The sequence below is a fragment of the Manacus candei genome, unplaced genomic scaffold (assembly GCF_025592945.1).
Source record: "Manacus candei isolate 608988 ecotype Guabito, Panama unplaced genomic scaffold, ASM2559294v1 h1tg000028l, whole genome shotgun sequence".
Classification (NCBI taxonomy): domain Eukaryota; kingdom Metazoa; phylum Chordata; class Aves; order Passeriformes; family Pipridae; genus Manacus; species Manacus candei.
The window spans coordinates 39,161,219-39,179,735 of record NW_026138076.1 but is presented as its reverse complement, the minus strand read 5'-3'; the positions used below and the strand labels follow the sequence as shown (position 1 = coordinate 39,179,735).

The 18,517-nt window shown below is 42.4% G+C and overlaps 1 protein-coding gene across 15 annotated transcripts in view; it reads left to right on the top strand.

Annotated features, from left to right (window-relative positions):
• ADGRL3 (adhesion G protein-coupled receptor L3) overlaps positions 1-18,517 on the top strand; it is a 515,791-nt gene that overhangs the window by 487,879 nt on the left and 9,395 nt on the right. For 6 of the 15 annotated variants that reach the window (XM_051790777.1, XM_051790772.1, XM_051790770.1 and 3 more), the window contains 3 exons: positions 9,870-9,998; positions 13,401-13,418; positions 15,473-17,885. The exons of 1 other annotated variant lie outside the window; for it this stretch is intronic. In XM_051790777.1, coding sequence (XP_051646737.1) covers positions 9,870-9,998; positions 13,401-13,418; positions 15,473-16,278 — 953 coding nt within the window. In that variant the 3' untranslated portion in view covers positions 16,279-17,885. Of the gene's footprint in view, positions 1-9,869; positions 9,999-12,793; positions 13,063-13,400; positions 13,453-15,472; positions 17,886-18,517 lie in introns of those variants that run through there. 8 more of the 15 variants (XM_051790778.1, XM_051790780.1, XM_051790779.1 and 5 more) reach the window with 4 other exon arrangements.

The following is an 18,517-nucleotide window of genomic DNA, read 5'->3' as shown; positions in this document are numbered from 1 at the left end:
CTGATTTCTAACCCAACCGAGACCTGACTGTTTCCTAAATGAAATCTCCCATCAAATTCCTTCCACCCACCCAAAAATATAATTAAGCTGTGATTTCCAGGCTGAAATCGTATCTGCGCTGTGAACTCAGCAGGGACAACTGTGTGTGTTGCAGGGAGTGTGGGTGAAGTTTTAAATTATCTTCAGGTGGCTGTATTATCCTGCATTTTTAGGAAGCACGTATTTAGAAAACACAGTAGGTTAAATTCTTGCTTGGGTAGGAGACTGTCACTCCAGAAGATGAAAGCTGCGGTTTAGCAATGAGTCAGGTTTGGGTCACTCTCCCCAGATCTGCCCTCTCTGCTGAGAGGTGTGGACCACTGGATATATCTCAGTGTTGTAAGATGAAGATGCTTCAGTTTAGCTGTCTGCAGGGGTGGTGGGTGTCATGGTTTGGACATAACTTGGCAATACAGCAGTAAAAAAAGGCTAGACGTTGGTGTAATTAAAAGCACAGACAAGCAGGTGAGAAGGAAAAAAAAGAAAGAAGAGGAAGGAGCAGAAATTGATTCCTCCAGGGATCTCAAACCCCATCCCTGGTACACTTCAAAGAGCAATTGCAGCTCGTTATAACCTGTTTGCCATGCTGACCCTTTGCTGCTAGTGCCTAGATAAAGTGGAGAGAGGATGGAAATTTGGACCGTGGAAGCACTGCTGTTGTCATGCATCAGTCTTTCTCAAGATGCTTGTTCACTCCTTGATGGATTGATAGGACCGGTATGATAGATTTGTGTTGAATCTATGTTGCATATAAAACAAATAGCAAGCAGTGAAGCTCTGGGAGAGGTGGAAATGCCTTTACTCAGCTTGATAGGATATTCAGAGAGCACCATCAACTGATCTATCACAGTCTGTCTAAACACTCCTTACTTGCTCTGAGTAACACCTATGGCTCTTCTTATGGCTTAAAGATATTAGAGAATGAATACTTTCTTTGTTGTCTTTGCATTTGTTTTCCTTTTAAAGTTAGCAGTAAACGATGCCCCCATTCCTCCTGTGAAGTCAGTCAGTTTTCATGACATGTCTTTCAGAGAGATCATTTTAGGGTGTGGGGACTCCTTCATTTTAAATTAGTGAGTTGTGGTTATATGAACATGCATGTTGGCAGGCAAAGTTAGTGATGACTTTTTTTTCCCATTTATTCTTGTTCCCTTTGCGATACCAGGATAGGCAGGTTCAGTGCAGAGGACTCACAGGATGTCCAACTTACCTGTGGTTGCTTGCCTTGTTCATGAATACATCTGCAGATGCCTAGAGGGAACTCACCGAAATATTCATGGATATAAAAATACTTTGCATTATTTTTATTTTCTGAGCGCTAAACTGTTCAAAAACAACTGGACTAAAGAAAGGTGTTTGTCTTCTGCAGACACTTTGGTCTTGTCAGTACCATCACTGCAGAGCTGGGGATGTGGTGTAGAGCAAGAGATGTGTCTGTTTGAACTCCCCCTCGAGATGCTTTAGATGCTTTGTGCTCTGTTTTCAGTGATGCTCAGGGTTCGATGGACATAAATGTAGAGGACTTCTCAAAGTCGAACCTGGGATGGCCCTCGGCAGGGACAGCAGCCTCAGTGACCATTCAGAGACCATCATCTTCCAATGTGCCAATCTCATTTCTTCATCATCATTGCTTTAAAACTAAGACAGAACACTTTTGCCAAGAACTTGTCCCTTTGTGCAGAGCACTGAGAGATGTCACTGCCTAACACTGTCCTTGCTCACCATTGCTGAGTTGGCAGGGGCAAGGTGCTTCATGAACCTGAGGGATGCAGCAATCCTTGCCCTTGAGCATCTCCCTGCTCACTGCAAAGCCCACAGTCCTGGGAAATTTATTCTTTGTTTCAAATGATTCATCAGTCCTGGAACCTGGAGGTCCCTGGTTTAGCCACAAACAAGCAACAGCAAGGCCACTTGCTTCCCCCCTTTAGAATATGACTACAAGTTCATTTTTGTTTCTTTTCAGTCTAGGCTACCACTTGAGAAGGGGATTTTCAGAGGTGTGTAAGTGTCCCCTGGCTGTTTGGTGGAAATCAATGGCTAAGAAGCAGGGGAGAGTCCCTGGTGTCACTTCTTTGCTAATCCAGAGCAAGCCTACAGGCTGTTTTCTAGCATCTCATCCTGCCATAGTAGCTTGAATCCTGCAATTTCTGCTCTTTGCTGGACAGATTTGTGTTCAAGAGTTCTTGCTCTCCCAGAGCCATGGATGCTTGTATTAGTGCTCACAACACCAGGGAGAGACTGCAAAAGAAGTAGCATAGTCGATTTATATCAGGACTTTAAAACTTCAGTTTACCCAGTGTAGAGGCTGTTCCTTTACCCCCCCGTCGCACCACCACTGGCATTTTCCTAATGAAGCTCTTTGTTTTCATCCCCCATGCCCCTCTACTTCTTCTGTTCCCTCATGTAACTCTTACAGACATGCTCATCTTCCCCTGACCCCATGGATACCCCTTCCTGGGGCCCATTGCCCAGATGGAGGGCGTATTTGGTGGGAATAGTCCATATGCCGAATCAGTCATGAGGGATTGCTATTTTTAAGACATAAATCTCTGCAACCCTGTTAAGCGACTGTTGGTTTGGCTAAATGTCAGCAAAATGGCGTCAAAATGACCCATCTTGAAAATCACATATCAAGTAGAGAGAGATTCCAGGTAGATGACAGCAGAGGAGTACTTTCTGTTTGTTGAAACTCATCAGCCTTTCGGACTAGCAAATTACTTCTGCTGTTTTTTTCATTTTCTTTTTTTCCTAATCAACTGTACATTTCATGCTAGGAAAATTATGATTTTCTGCATCAAGGATCAAAACTTAGGGAATTTAATTCCTATTTCTGCCTACGTGCAAAAGTAATTCCATTGTTGATATTCTCTGGCTTATTTTGCCTCTCCGCTGCCTGGGACTGAGTTAACTGAGATTTGTTGCAGTGATTTCAGTGAGTGACATGACATTCTTCCTTTGGGAGATATTATGAACCGGCTTTGATTTTAGGATTGACAGCCATATAATTGGAAGTTCAGTCATTAGGTGGATCAGTTTTAAAGAGGAAAAGTAAGGGCAAGGCAATTTCTGAAATCAGAGCAGGCTTTGGGGAGTATTAGATCTGGCAGAGTATTGCTGCAGAGCAGTCTTAATATGATGACTGTGAAGGAGGAAGGAAGAAAGCATAGCTGCTTATATAGATTCCTGTAACCATGATCCAATTTCCACCATAGGCAGGGCTCTCTGCACATCTTGGATAAGAGCTCAGGTTTAGTGATAAATAATCATAAACAGGAACAATTAGGGATAATACATGGTTGTATAGTCAAGGTAGAGTCGAGCTGTAAACCCTTGAAGGGGTAGTGGTGGTATAAAGAGATGCCTTATCCTGGGTCAATGTTTCTACTCCAGGCAGTTGAGAAGGAATCTATCTGTAAGGGAGCAAATATTTATAAATCGATTTAGACTAAGTGTGTGTTTTGAACATGGCCTGCAGATTATAATCCAGCAGAGGTTTGTCATCTGAAATCGTTGGAGAAGAAAGGAATGGAAAAAGGGGCAAAGAAATACTTTCGCTCCCGTCTCTGCATAAAAGCACGGGATGTTTCATTTGGCAGAAGATGGCCCAGAGCTTAACAACCTAATTTGCTGAAACTCCATTTCACTGCAGTCAGTATTAATAGCTTCACAATGAATAGATTAGATGCTGCGAGTGACAACAAACCTATTTGAGAGAAATTTAATAGGGAAGTTTATTGAAGTTTATTAACTGAATCCTGTTGGCTATTATAAGAACACAGCTCGATAAATCTAAATGTCAGAGTGTTTGTTGAAGAGAACTAGTAAAAATGCTGAAAATACCTGTTGTCTTCCAGCAAATATGTGTGATTTCACTTTTCATAATTGCATTCATTGTTGGAATAAACACATGGAAGACCAGGATTCTTTAAATACTTGAAAACTGTACCTGTAACTAAGAAAAGGATGCTATGGAATGCTAGGAAGAAAAGCTATAAAAGAAACTAGGACTTTGACTTCTACAAGCCTACTTTGAATGTATTTTGTTTCGCTGGGAGTAAAATGGAGTAAGTTGATGCTAAGTGATGTACAGAACCAGCCAGAATGTACAAACTGAAATCAGTGCAGAGAGACTATTAACAGGATTAAGGTTGACCAAAAATAGTACATATGTTTTCTTCTGAAACAAACAAAGATGCCCAAGAAAATCTACATTTTGAGATATGCTGTGTCAGAGGCAATGAAACATTTTGTTACTACTCAGCTGTGCTTTTTCTAAACTATTTTTGTTTCTACTCTAATAAAAATAACATAATACAAAAAGTCAAAGTAAGCTTTCATAGAAGCCACACTTTTGGAACAAAAAGGGAAAACATTTCATTTGGAAAATACTGATTTTGTATGGACATTTTTTAAGCATTCATAGTTTGTGCAATTAAATTTGTAAACTAACCTGGTCTTCCTTCTCAGCAAAACTGCACTTCTGCCACATCTCCTGGGCAGTGGGGAAAATCTCTCCATCCCGTGCTAAAATGCACATAGCTGATTTTGGTGTGCAGTTGAAAGGACCAAAAGTCAAAGAAGATACATGATGGTGGTGTTAGCTGTGCAGACAGATGATCTCAGCTAAAGCAGTGTTCCTCAAGCCCTTTTCAGCCAGGCAGAGCCATGCAGAATGACAGTATTTTTCAGAAAGTCAGGAGGGGCAGTTGGATCCATTTCCTTTCCAGTTAGGTAGACCATGCAGATGATTCAAGGTAAATAACCTAAATGTCTTTGTGGGGCTTTGTCAGCCAGCAGCCTACAAGAAATTATTTGAATTTTGTTCCTGAATGATGCAGTCTAGAGTCTGGCAACATGTGCTTGTCATCATAATTTTCATCCTTTGCTTTCAGCGAGTGGATAAACCATACTTGTGTTTAACAAGGTGCAGTTTTCCCATTGCAGTCATTACAGCAATCTCTTCCAAAAAATTATTGCTACATTCAGTGTTGTGTCCCACATGAAGGAAGTCAATTTCTACTTTAGAAAGGAAAGAAAATGATACCATTTGGTTGCATACTGTCATTAAAATAATACCTACTTTCGTAGGCATAGAAAGCAGCTAACTGTAGCTATCTGAATCCTTTGTGTGTGGTTACAGTGATGATAAAAATTGTGGGATTTTCATTTTCTTTGTCCTGATTGGTTTTCTAAACAGTTTTTCTCAGTTTACCAGTCAAAAATGCAGCCCTCCAGATCTCCCACTGTACCCTGAGCACAGCCCATTCCTTCTCATAGCTTTTTAAATCCAGTAAGGTTGGATCTGCAGGACTTGAATCATGAGGACTGCTGAATGCTGTGAGAGGGACAGGAGTGTCTGCGTGTTATCCAGCTAATAGTTGCCTTCTGAAAGAATATCCTTCCTTTTTCCTTGTGATCAAAGCCTGTAGATCCTTCACTTGATGAGATCCAGCATCAGGAAATCTTGAATTGAGCACTGGCATTTCCAGAAACCTTAATTTGAGTGTAATTTTGGATATCAGAGTAGCTGTGTTGTGCGCTGAGTTTTCATGGAATATCAGTGGAAACAAGGAGGCTTAGGACTGTAGTTGTGCTGGTGTGGTTGTAGGGAATATTTTGTAGAGGTGTGAGTTCTGCTGTTAAATGTTTGCTGGTTGTGATGATCTGATCTTACTGAAAAAGGAGATGGATGCCCAGGTGAACCCGAGGGTTTGAAGCTCTTTTTTCAACCCCAGATTTATGCTTCCACGCATATACAGCATGATAGGGGTTTGGAAACAGAAGGCATTTGCTTTCAGTATGGTACCTTTGACTAGCAGAACCAAGGGTGTTCCAGCACAGCTGATTTAAGGCAGTTACCCTAACTAAGGCAAATAAAGAGTGGTAGCTATGTGCTGGGCTCAGATGCTTCAGGAGACAGCAGAACAGGGATTTGTATAGAGACTATTATTGGTGAAATGTAGGAAAGCAAGGTTGACACAAGGCTGTGGGATTTTTTGGGAAAGATCTGTGTTGCACCACAGATTCTGAGAGCTGAGGATCCAGCCATAAGTGAATAAATAAAAATAAACAATGATAACTGCTGCCTGCTGAGGATATTAGGCTCATTGCCAACACCGAGCCAGACAGCTGCCAAGGGTCACATCCCAAGAGCATTTGGCCAAGGAGAAGACTCAAGGTGGTCAACAGGCACTCACAGCCCTGATCTTTCTGATTTTTGGGTCCCTGGGAATGCACTGACCTTTACAATCACAGTCCCAGCACCCGGCCTTTGCTGCACACCCACATACAGGACTGCAGAATAAGCCTCTTTGCTTTCTCTCATGTTGTTTTGGGAGAGCATGCCACTAGGATCTCATGCTTACTTTATTGGGTTTTTGTTGGCTTTCTATTACCAAGGCCATTCTTGTGCAAATGAGGTCATAGTTTGGTAGTCTACTTGCTCCTTCTGTTTGCGCCTCATCTGCAGACCTAATCCACTCTTCCTAATAGTCATTTTGGTTGCTATAGCAATGATAAAGTGTTATGAAAAAGTCAGGATGATACTTAAATGTATGGCTGGTATTACCTTTTTCTTTCTCCCTCCTGGGAAAGAGAAACTAAATAACAAGGATTTTTTTTGTATATTATTGTTTTATCTAAAGCTATAACTGTAGGCTTCTTGGAGCCTAGATGCAGTCCTTCTCTCTTAGCACCCTTTTAGGCTGGGAATGTTGCTGCTCAAAAGCAATTAGGGAGAAATGAGCCCAAATTTATGGATACAGGGTACATATCATGTTGTTTTTAAGATGCCAAAGTTACAGTTATTGTGACATGCAGAGAGTATGAAGTTTGCCAACCCACCATGATGGAAACCTACTACAGAGTGCTTGGGGCCCAGCTGGGTTTCTGAAAGTATTGAAAGGTAGCTGAACATGTTAGCAGTGAGTTTGCTTTGGATTTGCACCAGCTGAATTACAAGAGAATTACTCAGCACTGCCATTGAAGGTGGCTTCTTGATCACTAAATAAAAAATCTAACGTAGTCAAGGGAGAGAAAGGCAGAAGATGCATAACTTTTGCTCAGTAGCTGCATACAGGAATGGGTGGCTGTTGTACCAGGCCGTGTCTTTCACATACGTGAGAGAGCAAAAATGACCTGCTTATTCTGGATTTTCAACCTTTTTTGCCAAGTTTGTCCTCAGAATCATGTATCTGTATCAAAAATTACCAGAAACTATCTAGTTTTTGACAGCCAGAAAGAGCAGTATTTGTGTGAATTCACTCACTTCAGAGTCCACCACACTGACAAACGCAGGCGAGCAAAGCGTTAAGTGCTGACACAGATTGATCCCTTCTGTCTTGTCACAGGCCATTCCTCATGCAAAACAGCTTGACCTGCCCAGCCATGGTGGGATCAGCTCAGCTTGTTCCTGCCTGCTTGGCTTCACTAGACCAGATCAGGCCGCAGATATATTGAGTGAGATGCTCTTTCTGGCAGTTGGCATTTAAAAGCGCCTCAAGCTAAAGTGCTCAAAACCCCACTGTGGGTATATTCTTCATATCAAATCTCATCGAGACTGAGCTGGAGATTGGGTTAAATCTCAGATGGGAGGATTATATCACTTCTGAGTTTATGGCTGGCATTAACTCTGGACATTCTCATTACCTATATAAAAGTGAGCCCCTTTTTGAATCTTTTATGGCCCAGCTTGATTAAAAGTGGGATGAAAGCAGAAACAATTTTAATGGACTTAGAACTCACTGGTATAAAACTAGTGGGAAAAAAGAAATGGTTCCTACAGTCCCTCATTCCAGATGTATGTGAGATTGATAGAAAACACATTACCATAAAGAAAGAATTGACTCGTTTACCTGTTAGTTACATTCAAGGTTCCTTAGTTAAGCATTCATATAATGTTTTCTTACAGGAGACAGCTTTGTTTCCTTATTTCCAAACACAGCAGCTCATCTTGCTTTCCATCAGCATAGACAAAAATATCAGGTGAGAGAAAACAAGTCTTTTTTTTCCAGCTGCATGTGTTGAGGAGCCTCCCTGGCATGCAGCCCCCATACAGCACCGCCTTCTACTTTGTCCTGTGCTCAAAAGACCGATTAAGTGATCTGCTAATGCCATATGCCAGGGGCTAGGAAGGGCTGGGGGTGATGAGGGAGAGGTAAGACTCCTCTACCTCTGCAGACACAGAAAAGTGCCATCCCAGGCCTACATACAAGCACTTCAGGAGGCAGCTCTGGAGGCCTCCACTTAGCCTTAGGTTTGGCCAGTTTTTGCCTTTCTGTAAATAATTATAAGGTTTGAGCTTTCAGAGAACTCCCCGCTAAGGGAGCCTTGAGGCTTACATATCCTCAGCAACTCCATCCAAAAAAAAAAAAAAAAAGAATGCAAAGGAAAGAAAAATCAGGTAATGAGTTGCAGAGAAGAAGAGATTGTACCCAGTGCCCCACATGCCTTGCAAAGACAGCCTTCGCCACAGCACAGGGCCACCTCCTCTACACCTAAAAGCGGCAGATGGGGTCTCCATGCCCCAGATATTGGCAAAGGCATTTATGCCAGGGTTACTGGGCTTGAGGATTGGCTTTTCAGTTTCTTGTTTGGGTTGAGGATATCAGATGTTAGTGACAGCCAGGTCACCTGAACCCTCTGACAGTCCTGTCCTAGCTAGCTCTAGTTGCCCCACCAATTACTTACTTTCCTGGTGTTTTGTCTTAACAGTTTATTCCTGGAGGTTAAAAACCATGGTTGCCCTTGAGTATTCCTGTTCTAGATCTCTACTGATGGCAGTGAGAATGGCCCTGAGGGCAAGCTTTTGAATTCAGTCATATCTTTGGATACTAGAAGAGATTCAAAGCAAGGGCTTAAGGCTTTTTTTCATCCTGTAGGTATCTAAAAGGTGGTTGGGCAGACTTTGTTTCATAGGTTGATGCCTGTGATAGGAATCAAGGTAGGTCTTGGCAGCTGCCTGCCAAGCTGTGATGATCCTGAAAAACTCAAGTCCAGAGGCCTGCATCTCCTAGAGATAAACCAAAGAGCCAAAGACAACTGCTGTCTGAGAGCTTGGAAGCGGCAACAAAGAGATCCAAGAATGGGGAAACAAGGTGTTTGTGGGGCACACAGAGAGCCTTGAAACATTTATCTCTGTGGCCACTCTCATTCCTGATAGAAATGCCTGATGGAGCTGCAGTGCTCTCGCCTTCAAGGATGGATTTGGGTGGTTGTGGATGTTCTTGATGGTGGTGTCAGAGAAGCTGCTGAAGTGAAACTTGCCCTCTTAGACTTGAGGAACAGCTGCTCTGATAAATGCTGAGAGCCTTCGGAGAGGCTGCATTCTCCATCCTTTCTCTTTAATTCTGCTTTTTTGATTTTAGATGTGTTGCGAAGGACTGGTAAAAGAGATTCTAGCACATAGTGGGAGTTGAATGTGCTGTTGTCTGTTAGTCATTATATATATTTTTTTTATTCATTTGGCACCTTCCGGAGAGTTTTTCCCCCCCACATTGTGTAGGCTGCCATCTTTCTTTCTTTCTTTGTAGCAAGCATGTGGGCGCAGCCTTGCTTACACTCCGAGCGACTGGGAATCCACCATAAATGTAGCTTATCCGCTTTCTGATACATTTTCTTTTGCATTGGTTTGGATTTGTGCATCGTCAGTAACATCTGTTCTGCTTTAGTGGCATACAGTTTTCCAAGTCTAATTAGCTGGCTGCTTGTAATCAGGACTATTTCAACTGTTGTCATTCTAAATGTTCTTTTTCCCTTTTTTTTAATACCACATTTGCCTGATTGACCTTTTTTGTTGTTTTTTTCTCTGTCTTTCTATCGGGCTGCTCCAGGAGCCATGGCTAATCATCTTATAACCAATGCTCTGCTTCGTCCTCATGGCACTAACAACCCTTATAATACATTGCTCGGGGAATCGGCGGTCTATAACAACCCTTCTGTCAGCATGTACAACGCACAAGGTGTGCTGGAGTTTCTCTCTAATTTTTCTAGTGAGAATTCCATTTTCTGTGGCTTATTTTGGCCCATTTCTTTCTTTTTTTTCTTCCTTTTTTCTTTTTCTCTCCCCACGCACACACACTTTTTTTTTTTGAACTGGGCACAAAAAAAGATCCCCTCCCCTTCCTTTCATTTCAATGCATCTCTCCATCTTCCAGATGCTATTTTTCCATGAGCGATCAAATCCACTTTGAAAGACTCTCGTCAGTTTTACTCAAAGCATTCACAGTGGTTTGATTTTTATTTTTTTTCCAGTCTCCTTGCTTTTTTATTGTTTTGGTCTTGTGCGTGTGTGTTTTGTTGAATGCATCCATTCCTCTCTTTGTTGTCAGCACATTTTCTTGTCAAACCATTCATTTCAGAAACAGGAACACCTTTGAAGGTAAGTGAAGCTAAAATGGCCTTTGCCACCAAAGCTGCTCTTGTTTGAAATGGCATAGAGAAATGTGGTCAGCGGTGCACTGGCTTGTGCAGGGAGAAAAACGCAAAATAAAACAAAACTGCCCTTGATCTCTAAGAAAAATGACAGCTGAAGCAAGGAGTGTAGGTCAGCTCCAAAGAGCAGAGCTGAGATATTATAAGAAATGTTTTGCCGTTTGCAGTAATACGTTTTATATGTACTATTAGGAAAAAAAAATAATAGAAAAAAGGTGTAGGGAAACTAGATGCTCTTTGATATCCTCCTTTTGGCAACAGAAAATAAACAGGCAGAGTCAGTTGTACCTAACATAGGTTTCTGCTATAGAAATCACTCTCTTGTCACCTACATGTTTGTCTCTGCTCTGTCTGTGGGAAGGGACAGTGTTTGTAAGCTGATGTCCTGATGCTTCTGTGAGGGAGAGGCAGAAGCGTTTAAGCAGGACCTGAGGAGGAGCTGGGGAGCGTGGAGCTCTGACAGCTCCTGTCTGTCAGTGGCTGCATCCTGCTCTACCACTTCCATGGGATTTCTATTTTTTTTTGTCTTACTTGTAAGGTGGCTGAATCACTGCAGAGTAACACTGCGTTCAAGCGCAAGTGTGTCAGCACTCTGTCAGCTCTCTGTTCCCAATGAAGGAATCACAATCCAGTAAAGAATCTCCAAGGAAGGGAAAACAATGATGGTTGTAATGCAAGCAGGAAAATCCCTTTTGTACTATATGGCAGCATATTGTTATGACAGTAATAGATGTTGAACTGTATCACTAGAGTATTTGCATTCAAAGCACAAGAAAAGCACACGTGTTCGACCTTTTTGCTGTTCATCAATTTCCTTAACTATGCTAAGTTTGTGCCATAAATTTGCTTCCAAGAATGCTTTTTTTAAAAAAAGAGCTACTGTTAAGCATGAAATGCTCTAGATTTTAAGAACTTAAGTGTACCGCAAATGTCAAAATGAGCTTTGATGTTCTGACTAGTTTCTTACATGATAACTTTGAGGTGTGGGAGACTTTTAAATCAAATGGCAGCAGGTAATGTGGGGTCTTTAGCATGTGGCTTAAGAAAAGTCCTGATGTTCAGGTCTGGGTGTCTCAGCTGAATCCAAGTGATTTGGGCAGAAAAGTGACAGAAAGGTTTTATGTGTATTTTAATAATCATGTGTTCTTCTAATTTTTAATACTAGCTTCTGATACAGTTACCTAAGCTAACAGCATTTTATTCCACAAAAATAGGGTCATTGTTTTACAAGTGCTATTCTGTTCAACACAGCTATATGAGTAACAGAGAAACCTATCCAGGCTTCATTCATGGGAAGTGAAGAGAGTGGACCGATACTGGTCCCATTTAAGCCTTTGGAACTCTGCCATTGACTTCAGAGGGAGCAGAACTGGTGTAGCTATTGCATTTCAAACTGGTTACTGTCCCCGGACAATTAAAAACTGTGAATATTAGGAGCTCTTACAGCAGAAATGAAGGTTAGCAACATCAACCAGGCCTAATGGCCTTGGGGGTCCTTTGGGATTTCCAGATGCTGCACCAGCAGGCATGCTAAAGTGGTGATAGTGCATTGTAAAAGTAGATGCTGTCATCATCTCTGGGTGTACCTTGGCTGTGGTTGGCATGCGGTGATTATCAGTAAATTAATTTATTAATCGTTAGCTAACATCATCCAGCTAACTCATTCCACATTACTAAGGCTATGATTTGTTCTGCACCTTCATATACCACTTCTGGTGCTGCCCATGGACAAGGCAGGGCACTGTCAAGAAATGGGATTGAACTGCTCCACCCATTTCTTTCCCCCTCCCCAGATATGTTTTAAAATCTGATCTTTGCGTAAGCTGAAGCTGCCACCTCTGTGGTAAAGAATCACTAGGAGCAGGAAGTTCTAAAAAAAATACCCTTGGAAAGAGGTGGAGAATCAGACCCTAAAAGGCCAAAGTCCTATTTCCCAGTGGCATAAGCGATTGCTTGATAGGACACACAGCACAGAGGAAAGAGGAGGTGGTAGGTATGGGGCTGAGTGCTCACTGCCATTGGAAGCTGATGGACACACACTGGCAGGGTCTCTCCAACACAGGAGTTTCTATAAATGGCCCAACAGCTTTTGTGAGAACTAATTTTGAGATAAGGCATTAACAAGTATTAATGAGCATTAACGAGCTCTAGTTAAAACCCAGTGTACCACAGACCACTGCAAAGTGGGAAGCTGAGCATTATCACTGTCTCTTCATCTTAATCTCTTGCTCTTCTTGTTTTAAGCCTTTCTTTTCAATAGCTTCATTTAGCAATGCCATTATTCAAACTACTATTCCTCTTACTTTTTTTTTTTTTTGCAAAGTCCATGTAGTTTGCCATGTGTTTGGTTAAAATAAAATCCAGACTTACCAAAGTCTGTACAATGCCAGCAGCCCTATGATGAACAAAGTCATACTCTAACAAACCACTCTTACAAAGGATGGACGGCAAAACATTTTTAGCAAGGAAACAGATTTCAGTTTCAACTGCCAGGGGTTATTATAACTAACAGTAAGTAAAGCCATTCATTTTAAGACTTTGGAAGTGACTATGACAGTGCCTGTCTTTTCAAGCATGACCGTTACGAGCTTTAGGCTTTTCTTAAATTTCCAGGCATTATTTCTTCATTTGTGTTGCACGCTGAACATTTTATAATGGCATTGGAAAACGGTTTAAATGTGATAATTTTTAAAATAAAAAATGTAGTCTATTGAATATTGCGCGTAAAATATTTTTTTCTGTCTAAAATGTCAATATTTTTAACCTGAAATAAACCTTGTAACAAATTCATGTATTCTGGGCAGTGGAAATTATTTCTGTTAACTCTCTTTTCTGCATATCATCAATTTGCTTTTTACTCATGTTTCTCCTACTGTCGCTGTAAGCTTACTTGTTGTTTTTTCTTTCCTTTTCTTCATGCTGTCGTTTAGAGCCCTACAGAGAGACAAGTATGGGAGTAAAGCTAAACATTGCATATCAAATGTAATTTTTTTTAGTTCACTTTTATTGCATCACATATAGATGATGTAGTTAATAAAGGAAATTAATCTCACAGTTTTGAAATCAAAAGAATATGAATATACATATGTATATATGTGTATGCGTGTGTATGTACGTATGTGTATATATATATGTATGCGTACATATATATATAGATGAGATTAGATGATGCTTTCTTTGTTTATTTTTCATTTTTGTGATATCATTTACCCAGTGTAGTTTCTCATATAGTTGTGTGTATGATATTTTTTTAAACTTCACATTTTTATTTGCGAGGTCATGGCATTTTTATACGGCGTGTTTTACTGCAAACCCCACTCTGTTCTCACCTGCAATGCCTCCATTTTATTTCTGCACCAAACCCCAGACCTATGCATTGGCAGCAGAAGCGCAGTGCTCAGTGCCTCAATGCATATGTTACTCAACGTAACCATCAAACAGATGCTGTTGTACCTGTCACCCATTACATACGGTCCTCCCCCCAAAATGCTCACTTTTCATTTTTCCCCAAGCATCGTGACTCAGTTGGAGAGCTTTCACCGTGAAAATCAACGGCTTTGCTCTATATCTGTGGTGGCTAGTTGATTTTTTGGCATAACTCCCTCATTTGCTGGGGAACACAGGATACAGCAGCACCCTCTAAACTTCAGAAACCTAAATGGCGACCAACACATTTGGGGCATTTCACTCAAAAGCAAGAAGCCTTCAGTAGTGCTTTCCAGCCCTTGACATAGAGCAACTACTCCATCACAGATATAGACCGAGTCCTGTATTTTCAGAAGGTACACATGCCATGTACTCAGCATGGTATGAGCAACTGTTCATCTGAAATTGTCAGTTTAATGGCTTTTCTGATCTACCATGGCTTGCTGGGAGTTGCTTGCCTGTTTTGGGCGATGCCCAAAGCCCTTAGTGGAAAGGTCGATAAGTTATTTCATGCCCCCCCACTCCTTTACTCCTTCCAAGGAGGCCAGTAGTCCCAAAAAAGAAAACGTGGTAGCTTAACTGCTGGGCCTGATTTTCTTCTCCCTTGCCCACTCATGCTGGCATTGCTCTCAAAGCACTTCTCCATCTCCTGTAGTGCTTTGGGAAAGAGCCGAGCTCCAGCCTTACATTGTCGGTGTTGAGACACCTTTGGAGATGTGATGGGCAGTTAGATTGAGGGCACCCTGATACCCTGTTACTCCTCGCAGGTTCCCCTGAGCCCGCCATAACATGTCAGTGATGGTACTTGCTGTACCCTCCACTGAACCCTCTGCTTTAACTTTGCAAGTGGAATAAGAGCTATTTTTAAAGGCTTCACAGGACCCCAGAACAGCTGCCTCCAACATCAATTATATTAGAAAATCCCCACCTGGCCAGTGTGGAGTAAATAATTTTGGTTGTGGCAGAATACGTAGGGCATTTAGCCTTCTTCCAAAAAAGCCTGGGACAGGAAGCATTTTGTGCCTCCGCCTTTCTGATCCCTGAATCCCTTCATTCAGGCCTTATGTCTTTACTCTGACAGCTTCCTCAGCAAAAGGGGAGAACGGATTTTTTTCCTCTAGGAAGGATACACTCCCAAACAAAGTTTGGGCAGTGATAAGGTTGGGCTGCAAATAATTCCTCCCTCAGCTGGGAGGAATTACCCTCTTCCTCCAAAGCGCCTGGAACCAGTGCAGTTTGGACCAGCTGAGGGTCATCTGTTTTTTCAGCTCCCCAGGAATATATAGAGTAAAGCACAAGAGTTGTAGGAGATATAGGCCAGGAGAGGTTATCCTTCCGGCTGTCTGTTGCCACATGAAGTCACATACTTGACAGTGCTTTCCTTTTTTTTTTTGGTGGGAAGACCTTGACCACCAGCGGGTTAGCCGGAGCTGTGACCTCCTGTTTTGGCCGCGACACTCTCCTTTGCTGCGTAGCCCCAGCAGCCGCGGCAGCCTAGGAAGGGGGTTTGAGTGTGCACGTCCCGCATGAGTGTCCTGTTTGTACAAGTCACCCTCTCTTGTGTAATGTTTTTCAGAGGGGCTTCTGAACAATGCCAGGGATACAAGTGTCACGGATACTCTACCACTGAATGGTAATCACGGCAACAGCTACAGCATCGCCAGCGGCGAGTACCTCAGCAACTGCGTGCAAATCCTTGACCGTGGGTACAACCACACGGAGAACGCCCTCGAGAAAAAGATCCTGAAGGAACTCACCTCCAACTACATCCCTTCCTACCTGAACAACCATGAGCGCTCCAGTGAGCAGAGCCGCAACTTGATGAACAAACTCGTCAACAGTGTGGGCGGTGGGAGCGAGGACGACGCCATCGTGCTGGATGACGCCACCTCCTTCACCCACGAGGAGAGCCTGGGCCTGGAGCTCATCCATGAGGAGTCAGACGCCCCGCTGCTGCCTCCCCGGGTGTACTCGGCGGACAACCACCAGCCCAACCTCTACAGTCGGCGGCGCATCCCGCAAGACAACAGTGAGAGCTTTTTCCCTTTGCTGACCAACGAGCACACGGACGACCTCCAGTCGCCCAACAGGGATTCTCTCTACACTAGTATGCCCGCGCTGGCTGGCATGCCCATTACAGAAAGCGTCACTGCCAGCACCCAGACCGATCCTCCGCCAGCCAAAAGTGGCGGTGGCGATGCCGACGATGTTTACTACAAAAGCATGCCCAACCTTGGCTCCAGGAATCACGTCCATCAGCTACACACTTACTACCAGCTAGGTCGAGGCAGCAGCGATGGTTTTATAGTCCCGCCAAACAAAGAGGGAACACCCCCGGACGGCAACGCAAAAGGACCCGCTCACTTGGTCACTAGTCTATAGAAGATTCAGCAAAAAATTCAGCAAAGAGACAACTAAAAGCCTCTCCATAATGCTCGGTTTACTGTTCTGAGTTAATCCAAACAGTGGTAATATTGTGTGTACTCCTAAATCTTCATGCTGTTCAAAAGGAAATTCTCAGACTTTTTTTACTGGAATTTTTAGGCCGGCCCGGAGAGGACAGTAACTGCTGCCCACGCCCCCCCCTTATCTTCCCATCCTTCTTCCCTCCAGACAGACTTCATTATGTTAATGAAAGAGATAGATAACGGCACACTTCGTGGCCTTCTCAAGTTATGCCGTGTTTGTTTAAACAATCCTTGATGCTGTGTTGCTCTTAATACCGAGGACCTGATTTAAGAGGGAAAAAAAATTATAAAAGGCCAAAAATGTGCATTTGAAACTAGTAGCGATGGCGCATCTAGGTGGGAGCGCTGCATAAAACAAGCTAGCAAAACTCTTTCTTACCAATCCAGATCACATCATGGGTTATGGTCACTCACAACTTGGTTTCACTGCAGCGCCCTTTGCTGTGGGAGCAAACAAAACATAAACAAATTTAATGAGATGGAAGGGAATCCTAGAATCCTGTGCTAAAGGCATATTTTACATTTTGCTGTATTAACGGATGATAAAAACTAATGGCAGAAAAAGAGAAGCGAACAATTTCTATGTAATGTACAGATACTAGCATTGCACATATAGTCTGCTTTCTGTTCCTCCAGAACTTGCGTCCCTGTTAATGTAGTGGAAAAAAAATAAGAACTTTTTTCTGTTGTGCTGGTCTTGTAAGTTTGTCTACCAGTAGGAGCAAGGTTTTTCATAACTCCTCTTTTTTTTTTAATTTTGTTTTGTCTCTCCCACTGCCCCTCCCCTTTCTCCCCTCCCCATCCCAGTAAAAAAAAAAAATCTCACTGGGCAAAAAAAACCCCCAAACATCACTTTGTAAGGACCATTTTTAGTCACCATCACCATTTCTTTTCAGCCAAGGCAATCTTTTTATTTCCTTGCTGTATAACTTTTCTTTTAGCTGGCATATTGCCAGCAGACCTTTTGGCAGACTAGAGCAGGGCAAACTTCCTCTTTGTCGGTGCACAACCAATCATGATGATAATCCTGTGAAGCAAGTAGCCCCTCAGCCAGGCCATCAGGTCACATCCAGGGACTGAGAGGGTTTTTTTATAGTCGTAGTGGGGGTTCTACAGGAGACGGCCATATCCCTGGAGGAGCAAAGGGCTTCTCGGCTCAGTCTGGTCCCGGTTTAGGCACTTGTACTGCAGTGGTTAAGAAGAAAATAGATTGACACGTAGTGAGCTAAAAAGTACTTTGCAGTGATTTTTAATAAAAAGTCTTCTGTTCATTATTTTTCCTAACAGGAAATTTATTTATTTGACAGGATTTTTAAGTAACATAGGCTTTCTGGAGGTAAATTAGCAGCACGGAGTATGAATTCTTCTGCTTTTTTTTTTCCTTTTTTTTTTTTTTTTTTTTTTTAATTTATGATCCATTTTGTATGGTCTCAACAGTTGAATGACCTCATTACTAATATTTGTTGTAAAAGTGAAGCTTGTTTGCCAACCAATAAACAACTGATCACGATTTAGAAGATACTGTATGTATGTACTGTACAATTAATCTCTCTTTTTTTTGTTGTTGTTGTTCCTCTCTCCATTACTGTCTTCAGTATGAGTCTCCACTCCTTTATGGCATGGGTGAGCAATGCCAAAGAAAGGAGGCCTAAGCTGAGCAATTTAAGCACAAAGGTTATGCAGCTATGGCTGACTAGAAATATCAGGCTGGTGGTATCTGTTTAGGGGCGAACAACATTGGTTGACATTTGTTGCAGGTGATTCTAGGTCTGTTTTGTGCCTACTGTATAAAGTAGCCAACGACACGCGGATGATTTGAGTATAGTGTTTCATGTGTCGTATCTTTTAATCATTGTAATGAGGGTTTTGGGGGTTTTTTGGTTTTGTTTTTTTTTTTTTATTTGGGTTCTTCAGAGATTTAAAAACTGCTGGTAGCATGTCAAAGAGTAAAACAAGTCCCCGTTAGGCCTTCTCGGTCATTGTTTGCTGTCTCGTTATTTTCTTGCTCCGGGCATATGCCAAGCACCATCACCATCCTCGGCCACGTCACCCTTCCTGTCCCACCACTGCCAGTGGCCCACTGGCGCTTTCCTGCTCTCCTCCAGCCTCCCCGTTCAAATCCCTCAAGAGCAATCAGGAAAACAGAAAGCCAC